This window comes from Notamacropus eugenii, chromosome 1 (genome assembly GCF_028372415.1).
Source record: "Notamacropus eugenii isolate mMacEug1 chromosome 1, mMacEug1.pri_v2, whole genome shotgun sequence".
NCBI lineage: Eukaryota > Metazoa > Chordata > Mammalia > Diprotodontia > Macropodidae > Notamacropus > Notamacropus eugenii.
Window position 1 is genome coordinate 47,147,506 of NC_092872.1, and position 12,297 is coordinate 47,159,802.

Below are 12,297 nucleotides of genomic sequence, written 5' to 3' on the forward strand. Positions count from 1 at the left end.
AATTAATAAAAGTAAACAATTACTTTACAGTTTCAGTGTTATTCCATTTCAGACAATTTACAATGACAAAACTGCAAACCCAAACTGCATTGGGGTTTTTGTTACCTCCTTCCCCCCAATCTATCTGGCCATTTCCAGGCAGGAAGCAGGTTGAAGAAATCACATCCTGAGGAAAATACTTTCAGTATATGTTTGTCATGCCATTTGGAAATAGGGCTTGGAACACACACAAAAAATCCTGTTCCCCTTGAAATTGAGTTTATTTTCACCTTAAAGGATGAATTTGTGAAGGCAGTGCAATAGTAATAAACGAAGAGTGGTCTTAAAACCCACCGTATAAAGAGCAGTTCTTGGCACCAACACTGGATGTAGAGACAGTAAAGATTCAAACAGCAACGAGGTTATTTAAAAAAAAAAAAAGGCATTTGACTCTTTTATTGTAAAGATCAACTCTTTGTAAAGAGCTAAAAGTTGATGGGGAAGGCACTTGGCAGTGAAGGCTTCAGACATCCTGGTTAGTGATGGGGAGTTCTAAGCTAAAATACACCATACTTTTTAGCCCTTAATAGCCTCTGCCACGACTGGACATATTTCTAGGGCTCCATGGGGATGGAATCCCTTCTGAATGAGATCTTAAGTTCCCCAAGGCTCAACCAAAAGTCACAGCACCAGAAAACCATTCCGAATGCTAGGGGTATTCTTTCGGCTATCACTCTGAAGGGCAATATCAATAATGCACTTCCCAGGGGATGTGGCTTTGAATTCAATGTTGCTTGAAGCCCAGAGTACTGGCACTGGATTGAGCCTGGACACCAGATTTTACTCAGTAAAGAATCCCCCTGGAAAGAGATCTTAAGTGAGAGCCCTTCTGAGCAATGAGAAGGGCATTCAGCCTGTGCTTTCCCAGGGGAGCAGACCCCACAAAAAGAAAGGTAGTGAAAACAACTTAACACAATAAGGCATGATTGCTTTGGGCTTGCATTGCCAAAGAAAAGGATTTCATACTCTTCTTGTAGATGGAGAATTCAACTGTGCACTTTTTGTTTTGCATAGAACTAAGTGGAAGAAAGTTCTACTTGGTGCCAACAGTGATTTTTTTCCATCTTTCACGTACTAAGGTCACCAGTCTGAAGACCCTCTGTTGCCTTTTTAGAGTTTACAAGGTACTCATTTTTGGCCCCCCCCCACAACCCTTAGAAGGCATTAGAGAAATTCTCCTTTTAGTAAACATTTAAAGCGACAAATACCACACACACAATCACAGACTCCAAAATCCTAAGTTCTTCTTGTCACTATGCTCGGCCACATTTTTCCTCTTCACCTGTCTCCGGTGCAGGCCGCTCTCAACGGGACTGGGGTGAAGAGATTGTAAACATGATTCCAAGGAGGTGGGTGTACACGGGTGAGTATTGGGGTCACTGCCTGGGGACAGCGCTGAGGTAGTTTTGATAAATGCTCCAAAGTTGTTCTCCATGGAGGAGGATGTGGGGCTGGCGCTGTTCACTGAGGAATAGCCTGAGGTCACTTCTGTCCCAGGCTCTCTCCTCTCCTGAAAAAGGTGCCGGTGCTTCTCAGCACATGTGTGGTTTGATGGCAGTGGTGCATCCTGTTTAGAGTGGTCCTCCAGTCGGCTGTCTTCATCGCTGGACTCCTGACAGCAGTGCTGTTCTGGATCCAGATACACCACAGTTACATCAAGGACCCCACTGGGAGATGTGACTGTAGGAACAAAACAGAAGAAAGAGGCAACTGCTAGTCTTGGAGAGCCAACAAAAGCTCACCTGTAGGATTGAGTTTGTGGTAGGTAAGAACATCAGATGTACCCCCTCCTGATCCAAGCTCACACTGGGTACCTTGCCCAGGACATTATCGGACAGAGGATACTAAAAGACCTGTTAGAGGAAGGAATAAATGAATGACTGTCTTACAAGTCATTCTGAGTTTAGGAAATAGCATCCACACAGCCTTCACTGACCACAAGAACTTCACCAGTTTTCAATTCACAATGAACTCAATAAACCCTCTTTATTTTAGGAAGACAGACTTTCAGGATATTAGAGGCAGCAGTCTCCATTCCAGTCTTGAAAATGATAACCACAGAGCTCAGTATATATAATGTTATATCTGTTCATATCATTTGATTATTGATCTACTGAGCAATGGATATTAATCTTTAATGTATATTCAGGTTTTACATTAAAATACTGATTTTTAGAATTCAGATTGTCCCTATCTCACACTGCACTGGTGAGAAGTTACTGAATACACTCAGCTGAGGTTGTACAGATGATAAGAGGTCAAGCCTGACCAAGCAGTGGCAGAAATACAATTCTCAGCAGAAATAACAATTTATGTCTTTCTCCAATGTTGTTAAAATAATGAAACTTAAGCAATATGTTTATTCTTCTAGGCATGAAGAAAAGCTGAGACAGCCGTCACCAGGTAGGGGTTTAAATAGTGTTCAATACCTTTAAACAAAGGTCATGATTTGTGATCACTCGAAACTTGAACTATTCAGCATTGGGAGGACACAGTTAAGGTGACCATTTGTGAACAAAGGACATGTGTTCCTCACTCCAGTGTGAAGAACCACTGAGGTGTGACCTGACACTTACCATCTCCCTCTTTCTCCCCTTCACTTTCCTGGTCTCCCTCGTACCCAGAGCAGTAGTCCAAACTCCAATCCAGGAAGTTTCCCAGGAGAGTTTCCTCTTGGCTGGATAATTCAGCAGTAGGTGTTGTTACAAAACTGCCCCTATCTTCCTGAATGCTGTTTTCCCTTCTTCTGAGGAAGGAGAACACAGTCCAAATTAAATACAGAGCAGGAAATGTGGTACAGTGGAGACTCCCCCACAAGCCAAAAACAGAACAGGAGCCCTGGCCTGGCACTCAAAGAGACAGATTCTGGTCCTGGCACTGACTTTTACCAAGTTATTTACTTCCTCTGGTACTACAGGACAAGCCTCACTAAGTGTTTGTTAAACGAATGTATGGACACAAACAGCTATCCCTTCCTGCCCTCATTTTTTTTTGCTTCCTGGAGCCACTGACAGAAGTCCCACAACTGTGGCTCCTGGACCCACCGCAAATAGGTTATCTAGTCTCAAATGGACCTTTATATTGTTGCATGGCAGTCCTTTTATTCTTCCCTGATGTACTCTGTATGTGGTTATTTCCAGTCTTCTCAAACTTACTATACCATCTTCTATCCCTTTTGCTCCCTCTCTCTCAAAAGATGCCTTTACCTCCTATTTAACAAAGAAATAAAGACTATTCTATACTAAGAGGACCTCAAATCACCTCCCTCACTCTCTCATCCTCCAGTCCCAATCTTGGACACCGAGGTGGTTCTTCTTGCTTAAGGTCAGTCCTTTACTCATGCCTTTCATACCACCCTTTTATGTCCTAGAGAAGCTTGTTCTTTCAATAATCTCCTCTCTCTAGTCTATCTTGTCTTCCCTTCTATTGAGATCATGCCATATAAACGATAAGATGAGGCAGCAGCATGGTGGACTTGGTCTTCAAATTCTGCCTCATTTACCAGCTACATCTCTATGTCAAAAAGGGATATAACACTGAGCCTTCAGCAAGCCTTACTCAGCTGTGAAATCGATGGATACGCTAGTTTCTAACTCACAGAGTTGTTATGAGGATTAAATGAGATTAAGGAATGTCAAATATTTTTAGAAACCTTAGTACTACACAAATATTAGCCATTCCTATTTGTCACTGTTAATGGCACTTTTCTCCATCCTTGATCCATTTACCTGAGACTGCCACCCCTCAAGCTACCATCCTGTCTTCTCCTACCATTCTTTTTTAAATGTTTGTGCTGACATCTTCTGTTTCCACATCATCAGTTATCTTAAGTCTCCCCCTCCCCAAAGCCATCCCTCATCACAAATAGGATTTTCAGAGAGGGAAAAAAATCAGCACAACTGGTCAACGCATAGAGAAAATATGAGCCCTGTGTAACATCTGGGGATGTCACCTCCATAAGGAAGTGCTCTTCATTTAAGTTCTGCTTGATCTAATTTTGTTACATTTACTTTTCTGGGGGAAGCAGTTAGGGTTAAGTGACTTGCTCAAGGTCACACAGCTAGTAAGTGTCTGAGGCCAAGTCTGAACTCAGATCCTCCTGACTGCAGGCCTGGCACTCTATCCATGTTACATTTCCTTTTGCTTTTTTGGCCTTGTTCTCTTTACTTTGCTGGAGTTGCTATGTATGTTGTCACCTTGGCTCTGCTTACTTCATTCTACTTCAGTTCTCATAGACCAGTCCACTCTTCTCTGTATTCATCACCTACATCATTTTTCATAGCACATTTGTGTAGCCATTCCCTAACTGCTAGACCTCTACTTTGTTTCCTGTCACAAAAAGTGCTGCCATAAATACTTTGGAATATGTAGGGCCTTCTTCTCGATGGCTTCCTGGGGGTAAAAGCCCCATAACGAATGGTTCACAGGGCAGACACATTTTAATCATTCTATTTTACAGAATTCCAAATTGCTTTCCAAATGACCGTACCATTTCACCCCTCCTCCTACCATGTACTGTTGCCATTTTGGGGCCCATTTTTGCCAGTTTGCAGGATGCGAGGTGAAACTTCAGGGCGTTTTCACTGGCAGTTTGGAGCACTCTCTCACGCTGTGAATACTTGGCAATGCTTTTGGAGAACTGCTTTATGTATTTGTTCTGTTTATATATCTTGGATATCAGAGAAATTGGACAAAAAATATTTTTTTTCTTATTTGGCCACTTTCCTTCTAATTTCATGTGCGTTAATTTTGTTTGTCTAGAAGCTTTTTGGTTGAAAGTAATCAGTTTTGTCTTTGGTAAATACTTCTATCTCGTTTCATTAAAAATACATTGCCTACCCAGAGCTGTGAGAAGTATATGATCCATTTTTCTTCCCATTTTTTTTACAGTGTGATCTTTAACATTAAGGTTGGGTATCCATTTAAAATAGATTGTGGAATATGGTGTAACGTATTGGTCTAATTTCTGCCAGACTGCTTTATAGTTTTCACAGCAATTTTAATCAAATAAGGCATTTTCTCCTGGGTAATTTATAATTTTCGCTTTACCCAGTACTGAGTTATTGAGTTCTGTTGTTTCCAGTTCTCCCTCGTCTACTCTGATGCATTGATCTGTATCTTTATTTTTTAACCAATACCAGATGATTTTGATGACTACTGCTTTATGACAGTCTGAAGTCTGAAGTGTTTTTTCTCCTTGGTCGCTATTTCTTTTTATTACTTCTCCTGATATGCTAGATCTTGTTTTTCCAGATGAATTTTATTACTTTAGTGAGTTTTATAAAGTATCACCCTGGTAAGTTGATTGGTATAGCATCAAAACTGTAAATTAGTTTTAGAAGTATTATCTTTAATATTGGTATAGTCTTGCCATAAACAATGAATTTCCCTATATGAGTGATTCTTCATTTCTGTAAAGAGTGCTTTTTAATTGAATCTATATAAAACATCTGAGTGCATTAGGAGGTAGATCCTCAGATAGTTTATGCATTTCATAGTTATTTGGAATGGGATTTCCCTTTCTATTATTGCTTTTTGTGCTTTGATATACAGAAACGCTGTTGATTTTTAGGGATTTGATAAGCTGTGACTTTGCGGAAGGTATTATCTCAATTAGCATCTTTCTTGATTTCCTTTGGATTTTCCAAATAAATCATCGAATCATAACAAATTGGGATAGTTCTGTCACCTCTTTACCTATCTTTATAGCTTCAGTTTCTTTTTCTTGTCTTTTTGCTAGCATTTGCAGAACTATATCATACACTAGTGGGGAGAGTGGGCATCCTTGCTTCATTTCTGTATTTACTGGGGAAAGTTCTAGTGTATCTCATTGTATATGATGCTTGCTTTTAGTTTTAGACAGATGCTTTTTATGATATTAAAATAAAGTCCCTCTATGCCTATTATTTTGTAAGGTTTTCTTTAGCATATTAGGAGTGTCATATTTTGCCAAAAGCTTTTTCTGCATCTATTGAAATAATTATGTGGTGGTTTTGGTTTTCCATATGATTAATTATGATTGTTTTTCCTAAGGCTGAACCATCCTTAAATTCCTGGCATAAATCCCACTTGGTCATAATAGGTGAATTCTTAGATAGATTATAGTCTGACAGGATTTGGCTTAAAATTTCTGAGTCAACGTTTATTCGTGATATTGGTCTGCAGTTTTCTTTTTGCGTTTTATCTCTCCATGGTTTAGATACTATGATTAAATTTGTCTCATCAAAGGATTCTGATAAGGTGCTTTCTTTCTCAATTTTTGAGAACAGTGTGTAGTTTGTATACTAACTGTTCTTTAAAAGTTTGACAGAATTCTCCTATGAATCCATCAGGACCATGAGTTTTCTTCCATTGGTAGTTTCTTTACAGTTAGATCTATTTCCTTTTCTGAGAAAAGTAGTAAAAAAAAAAAATCCATTCCTGATATAAATAACACTTGGACCATGTTGATCATAAATCAACTAGAGCAGACTTTACAAAACAGGACATCCCCCTGATGAGAAAATGGAGGCTGTCTAAAGAGGACTGTTGGCGCGTGTGCGAATCACCTACCTTTTGGTTCTTTTCCCAGAGGGTGAGGTGAGGAAGGTCTGAATTTCTGCCACACTGAGGGAGGAAGAAGGTTCTGTGTCCTCTTGTTTCACTCCTAATAACTTGCACAACTGGCCATAACCCATTAACTTTGAAAAAAATGAAAGGATAAATAGTGACAGTGCTTCTTTATTCCCTTTTCGTCCTCTCCAATGCCAAAACGCAAATGATACGGACACAAAGCATCATCTAGTTTTTGAAGAGATGGGCAGATAAACTCAGTTATTCATACACATTTCTCTCAAATCTGAACCCTCTTCAATCAGACCTTTTTAGATAAGTACTCTTAACTAGGGGTCTTAAAAAATTTGGCAATAGTAAAAGTTTCTGAAGATGCAGCAACCAAATTAATTCAAAAACTAAATGCATAAAGAATCCAAGGTGTTTCTTGCAGCGCTTGCCCGTGTCACATCACACAACTTCACTGCAGCCTTGGTTCTGAGTACATGACATGAGCACTTTGCACTGCGCATGCTGTACACCCATTCAGCTTCAACAAGCACTGCTGAAATGTGAGAAGGGAAAAAGCTTAAGAAGCCCTGTTTTAAATAGCCAGTCAAAGACAAAGAAGAGTACCTTTTCTTGGCCAATTCCTTCATATCGTTTGTCCTCAAAACGTTGTTTCACAGCTGTCAAGGAAACTTGCCTATAATCCTTTGGGGCATCATCATGGAAGCTAAGAGAACAAGACCCAGGGAGGAGGAAAAGAAGTGATCGGAGTCAAATTCAGAGAAGCAATCATCTTGATACTCATGTTAGCCATTCCCATTCCAGTGATGATGAAGGCGTAAAAGTCAATATTAATTAGATGGAAAAATACAGATGCTCTAAATGATTTGGGGAAATACCTTTGTTAGATTGGTAGTAGACCTAGACAATCACTTAAGGTGTCTGTCCTGTGGAGCATGTAGCTGGCTGTGAGAGAAGTCCAAGTGCTCACCCACTAACGCTACCCCTATCAGTGACTCTGGGGGAAGATTAGAGGATGGGTGGCCAGGGAGACTAAGAAAGGCTAACATTAGTGCCTTTTTCTGGACCAACCATTACTATTGTCATGGAAGTTTCTAATGCGATGACTGCAACAGTTTGCTATGTCACAATCTGGCCATGAAGAGCACAGTGTCTTAGAGAAGAGGCTAAAAGAACCATAGCTCCAAGGGCTACTACACTTAGCTTAACAGAATAAAACTTTGTATAGCATAGAAGCCATCTTTGATAAGGGATTAATTATCATTATTATGTTTCTGCCTATTCATTTAGATTCCCTGAATTCCTCATTGACACCAAAACCACTGAAATAAAGAAAAATAAAACTTTCTTTGAATGCTGGGTATTGTAGCTTGGCACCAATACAAACAAGGTTTGTGTCCAATCTCAAAGAAGGTCTGCTACTGAACAAGTATTTTCAAATTATTTTGGAAAAATGTTTTAGGCCACGGTGTTGCTCGGAAGTTGGGTAAACAGCATCTGCATATAGTTCCTTCCCCTTCAAGTTACTGTCAACTTTTTAACTAAGTTACCATTTTTTGTGAAGGCTCAAAACGCAGGGTATCAGGTCTTCATAGAAGAATCCAGTGCATTCCCACAACTGACTTGTCCAGGGATGTGCTGGGAAAGAAGGAGGGTCAGAATTAGACAAAGTAACAGGGCTACAGCATCACAACATTCACTTCTCAAGGACATTTTGCTTCTCAGTGCCAAGAAACTCCTCAAAGACTCAAGTGTCCCTATTCCAATCAAATTCTATCAGCAGCAGTGGCATTGAATCCTTGGGTGCAACCTTTTGATTGAGTTCAAGTTTTACAGGACAAATCCTTTTATTAAGGGGGTTTGTTCTGTGAAGTCTGGGTTTAGTCAAAGGGCCACACTAGAGGACTTGAGGTCACAGGTTCTCCACCCCTGGCAGGAGCTTCTAGTCCCACTATGGATGCAGTCTCATCTCTTCCCTAGCTCTGATGGCCCAAGCAGAAAGCCAAGGAAGGATTAAGAAAAGAGGCTTCAATTCCTTAGGCCTCTGAGGTCTTATATGGATGGGCTGCTGCAGAGTGACAACCTGCTTGTCATGAAATGAAGTCACAGAGAGATCACACCAGATGAGAGCTCTTTTTGGCTTTTTCCAGTTTTCCAATACCCTCATCAAAACCTGATTATATGCTAGCTAACCTGCAAAGAATTAGACAAATAGTAAAACCAAACTGTTAACAAGATAGTCCTATTGGGGCGGGGGGAGGGAAGGGAGAAATCAGTGATAACATTATTCTGACAATACGGATTAGGCACTGCAGATCAGTTCTTAGCATCCCATTTAGGAGGCTGCCATCTTAGCTGGATGAAGACTCAGTACTGACTCTTCCCTTATTTACCCTCTTCACTATCTGCCATTGGAAATGGGCATGACTGCCAAGACTACCATGTGGCCCAAGTCAGGAATCTAGGTTTGTGATCAGTACTAGCCAGGCCATTTCACCGGTTACTCTCCAGACTAAAAGGACATGAAGCCATATATAGGAGGCAATCTTGAGACTTCCTTCAGAATTCTACGTGCACTCTGAGAAAGATGGATGATATGAGTACAATGCCAAGAATGTTACAGAGAACAGAAGTGTGCTGTTGCTGTCTCAAGGGTGTGAAGTTCGGGGCAGAGTCTTATTACCAGTCTGGAGGAGTCAAGAGAGTTCTTTATTCTCCCTGTAATGGCTGCAACAAGAGTTGTGTCTTTGTAGGAGAGGTGGGTGAAGGGGTAAGAAGAGGAAGAAAGACATTCAAGAAAATGAGTCTGGAGGGCTGAGAAAAACTTGGGAGAGATTCAGGAGTTACAGAAACAGGTCGAAGAAATACCTAAATAGGCATAACTATGACTTCCTTTCACTCTTTATTCTGGCCCTACTTGCATTGGTGAAGCCATAGAAATCATTTCTACTCTCAAGTTCTTTAAGTCCCATAATCCACAAGACAGGAAATCACGTTCTTCCTCTTCCTGCCTACCTAATAAGGGCGACAGAAGAGTAAATGAACACAACAAACGCTAGCTATATGTCCGCTCATGAATTCATCTCCTTAACCAGGAATGAGTAAAAGGCATCCCACCTAGGGAGCTCGGAGGAAGATGTACCTACAGATATTTTCATTCTGGATCACTGCTGTAAAACCACAATTGTTGGCTGTAACCCATAATTTGTAACCCTGTATGAGATTTCATACAGCCTGGGCTATGTCACAGGGGTGAGGATCCTGCGGTCTTGAGGCTGCATGTGGCCTTCTAGGTCCTTGGGAGAAACCTTATGATTGAATTCGAGTTTTACAGGACAAATCCTTTTATTAAGGGGGTTTGTTCTGTGAAGTCTGGGTTTAGTCAAAGGGCCACATTATAGGACCTAAAGGGCTATGTGTGGACGTGAGGTCACAGGTTTTCCACCCCCGGTAGGAGCTTCTATCCCACTATGGATGCAAGAGAATCTGTATGTTATCTTTTAAGTCTTGATTTTTCTCTTTCCCCCAGAAGTACATACAAGTAAGTTTTACAGAGAAAAAAATTTCTTATAGAGTATGAAACGTTATCATTGTCAAATTCCACCACAGTTCTATACCTAGACTGCATCCCAGGTGTGATGTAGAAGGGCACAGGTCATGGTAGCATCAGCTGTGTGACTGGGATGAGTCACAATGTCCTGGATAGAACTTGTTTCCTCATTTATACAAAGACAAAATAGCCCCTGTACTACTTACCTCCTAGGATTACCTATGAGGATCAAATTAGACAATGTATATATACAAAGAACTTTGTAAAAAGTAAACAAATGTTGGCTATTATTATTACCATAGAGTATGTCTTACCTTGCCTATGCATCAACTTGGCCAGCAACAGGGCAGCAGCGGCCAGATGGGCTGGGGAGTACACAGAGAGGCTCGTATACAAAAGGGAGAGTTCACAGATAAAGCTGTATAGGTGAAGAGTTCTTCTCTCTGTTGGGACTACATTCACTAACACTTCTTTATAATCTACAAGAGTAGGAATCTAATAAAAGAGAGAACACTCCAGTTTATTAAACTTAAGATTTGAGATCTAAGTAGCACATAGTATTCTGTGTAACTACAATATCCTACAATATAGAACAGGGCATCAGTCTCTTAAATGAATTTACATCTATCTTCAAAATACTTTATTTCTTTTAGAAACACAAACACAAATTTTGCTGCATGGATCCTCAGAAACTCTTGTTTCCACATATTCGTACAGTACTGAGGGTGAACAGCGCACAGTGCACTGAAAGGGGACCTGCTTTCATCGGGGTAGGGGCCTCCCTGTGCTGATGCAGAGGTTAACTATATTTGAGGTGATGGTTTTTATTACTTCTGGTGGCTGTCTTTGGTGATGAGTTTTTCTGTGCTTACCTAGGCTGGTCCTCAGAAGACACACACAGACTATCGCTGACCTTGGACTTGAAGGCTTTTCAGATAGGTCCTTCTGGAGTTTGTACTTTACTGGCCCTCTCTGAGAGCCCTGAATCACTTAATTGCCACAATAAAGCATCAGAAAGATGACTTTTAAAATGGGCACATTCTCAGCAAATCACATCCTTGACAAAGGAAACTTCATAGGATCCCAGATTTAGACCTAGAAGCGACCTAAGAGGTTATCAAACCCAACTCTTTCACTCTAAAAGATGAGGAAAATGAGGGACAGAGAACCTATCAAGTGCCTGAGGTGGAATACGGACACAGATCTTACTGGCTCCAAGTCCACTGTTCTATCTACAATGCCATGTGGATTTTCCATTTCATTGTAGTCTGGGCACTTCGTAGTGTCCCAAAGAAAAACGTGGGGAGCCATCTTCTTCCTTGGTACTGTCCTGTGAAACAAAGTCTAAAAATACTGCTGTTGCACACAGGTCTGTACTTTGGAAAAGTAAAGTTACAGGGAGAAACTCTAATTTCTAGATATTCTGAGCTCCTCTTCAGCCCCAAATACCTCTTTCCCCTACCAAAACATACTGGTACCAATGCTGTGGGAACCCAGTTGTTGACCCTGCCTTAACTCTCCCCACTTGTGACACCAGACTGGTACCAATCTGAATGCCAATGATTACTATCCCCATCATTGACATAAAATCACTCACTGGGGACAGAGAGAAGTACAACTTTTAACTTAAAAACCAGAACTTACTCGAATCTTTCCTTCCAGGGCAGAAATGATCTCTCCCATCATTCTTACTAGATCTTCATATTTATAAGTGTTATCTGTTAGCCAAACTGCTTCACGAATTGTCAAGATCTCTTTGCTAATGAAACTGAAAAATATAGAGATATATATACCATACTTTAATTAAATGCTGAAAGAGTCTGGGGTTTGGCAATGACCAGGACTTTATGGAAAGTTCTTCTACGCAGCAGGAAAAAGGTATGAAACTAATGAAATAACTTCTTTAGCCTTCAGTGGCACTGAGGAACAAAACAATATATATGGGTGCCATTTACAGAAAGAAAAAAAACGGGGTGAAAGAGGAATAAAAGAAAAAGATGACAAGTATATTAGGGAAGGAAGTTAGGACAGGTTACAAGGAAAAAGAAAGCTAGTTGTCTGATGATAAATGATCAAACCATCCACAAAGCCTTTGCTTCCTTCATTGAGCTATACCTGAGCACTCTAGAATCTGTACAGAAAGAATA

The 12,297-nt window shown here is 40.5% G+C and overlaps 1 protein-coding gene across 2 annotated transcripts in view; it reads right to left on the reverse strand.

The window, feature by feature from the left end:
* Positions 1-241: 241 nt before the first annotated feature.
* The window catches only part of CCNF (cyclin F), a 35,447-nt gene continuing 23,391 nt past the window's right edge, over positions 242-12,297 (reverse strand). Inside the window, exons 11-17 of one of the 2 annotated variants that reach the window (XM_072599328.1) lie at positions 11,795-11,918; positions 10,465-10,645; positions 8,151-8,238; positions 7,207-7,306; positions 6,592-6,719; positions 2,616-2,782; positions 242-1,719 (exon numbers count right to left, since the gene is read on the reverse strand). In XM_072599328.1, coding sequence (XP_072455429.1) covers positions 1,259-1,719; positions 2,616-2,782; positions 6,592-6,719; positions 7,207-7,306; positions 8,151-8,238; positions 10,465-10,645; positions 11,795-11,918 — 1,249 coding nt within the window. In that variant the 3' untranslated portion in view covers positions 242-1,258. Of the gene's footprint in view, positions 1,720-2,615; positions 2,786-6,591; positions 6,720-7,206; positions 7,307-8,150; positions 8,239-10,464; positions 10,646-11,794; positions 11,919-12,297 lie in introns of both variants that reach the window. The other variant, XM_072599327.1, reaches the window with a different exon arrangement.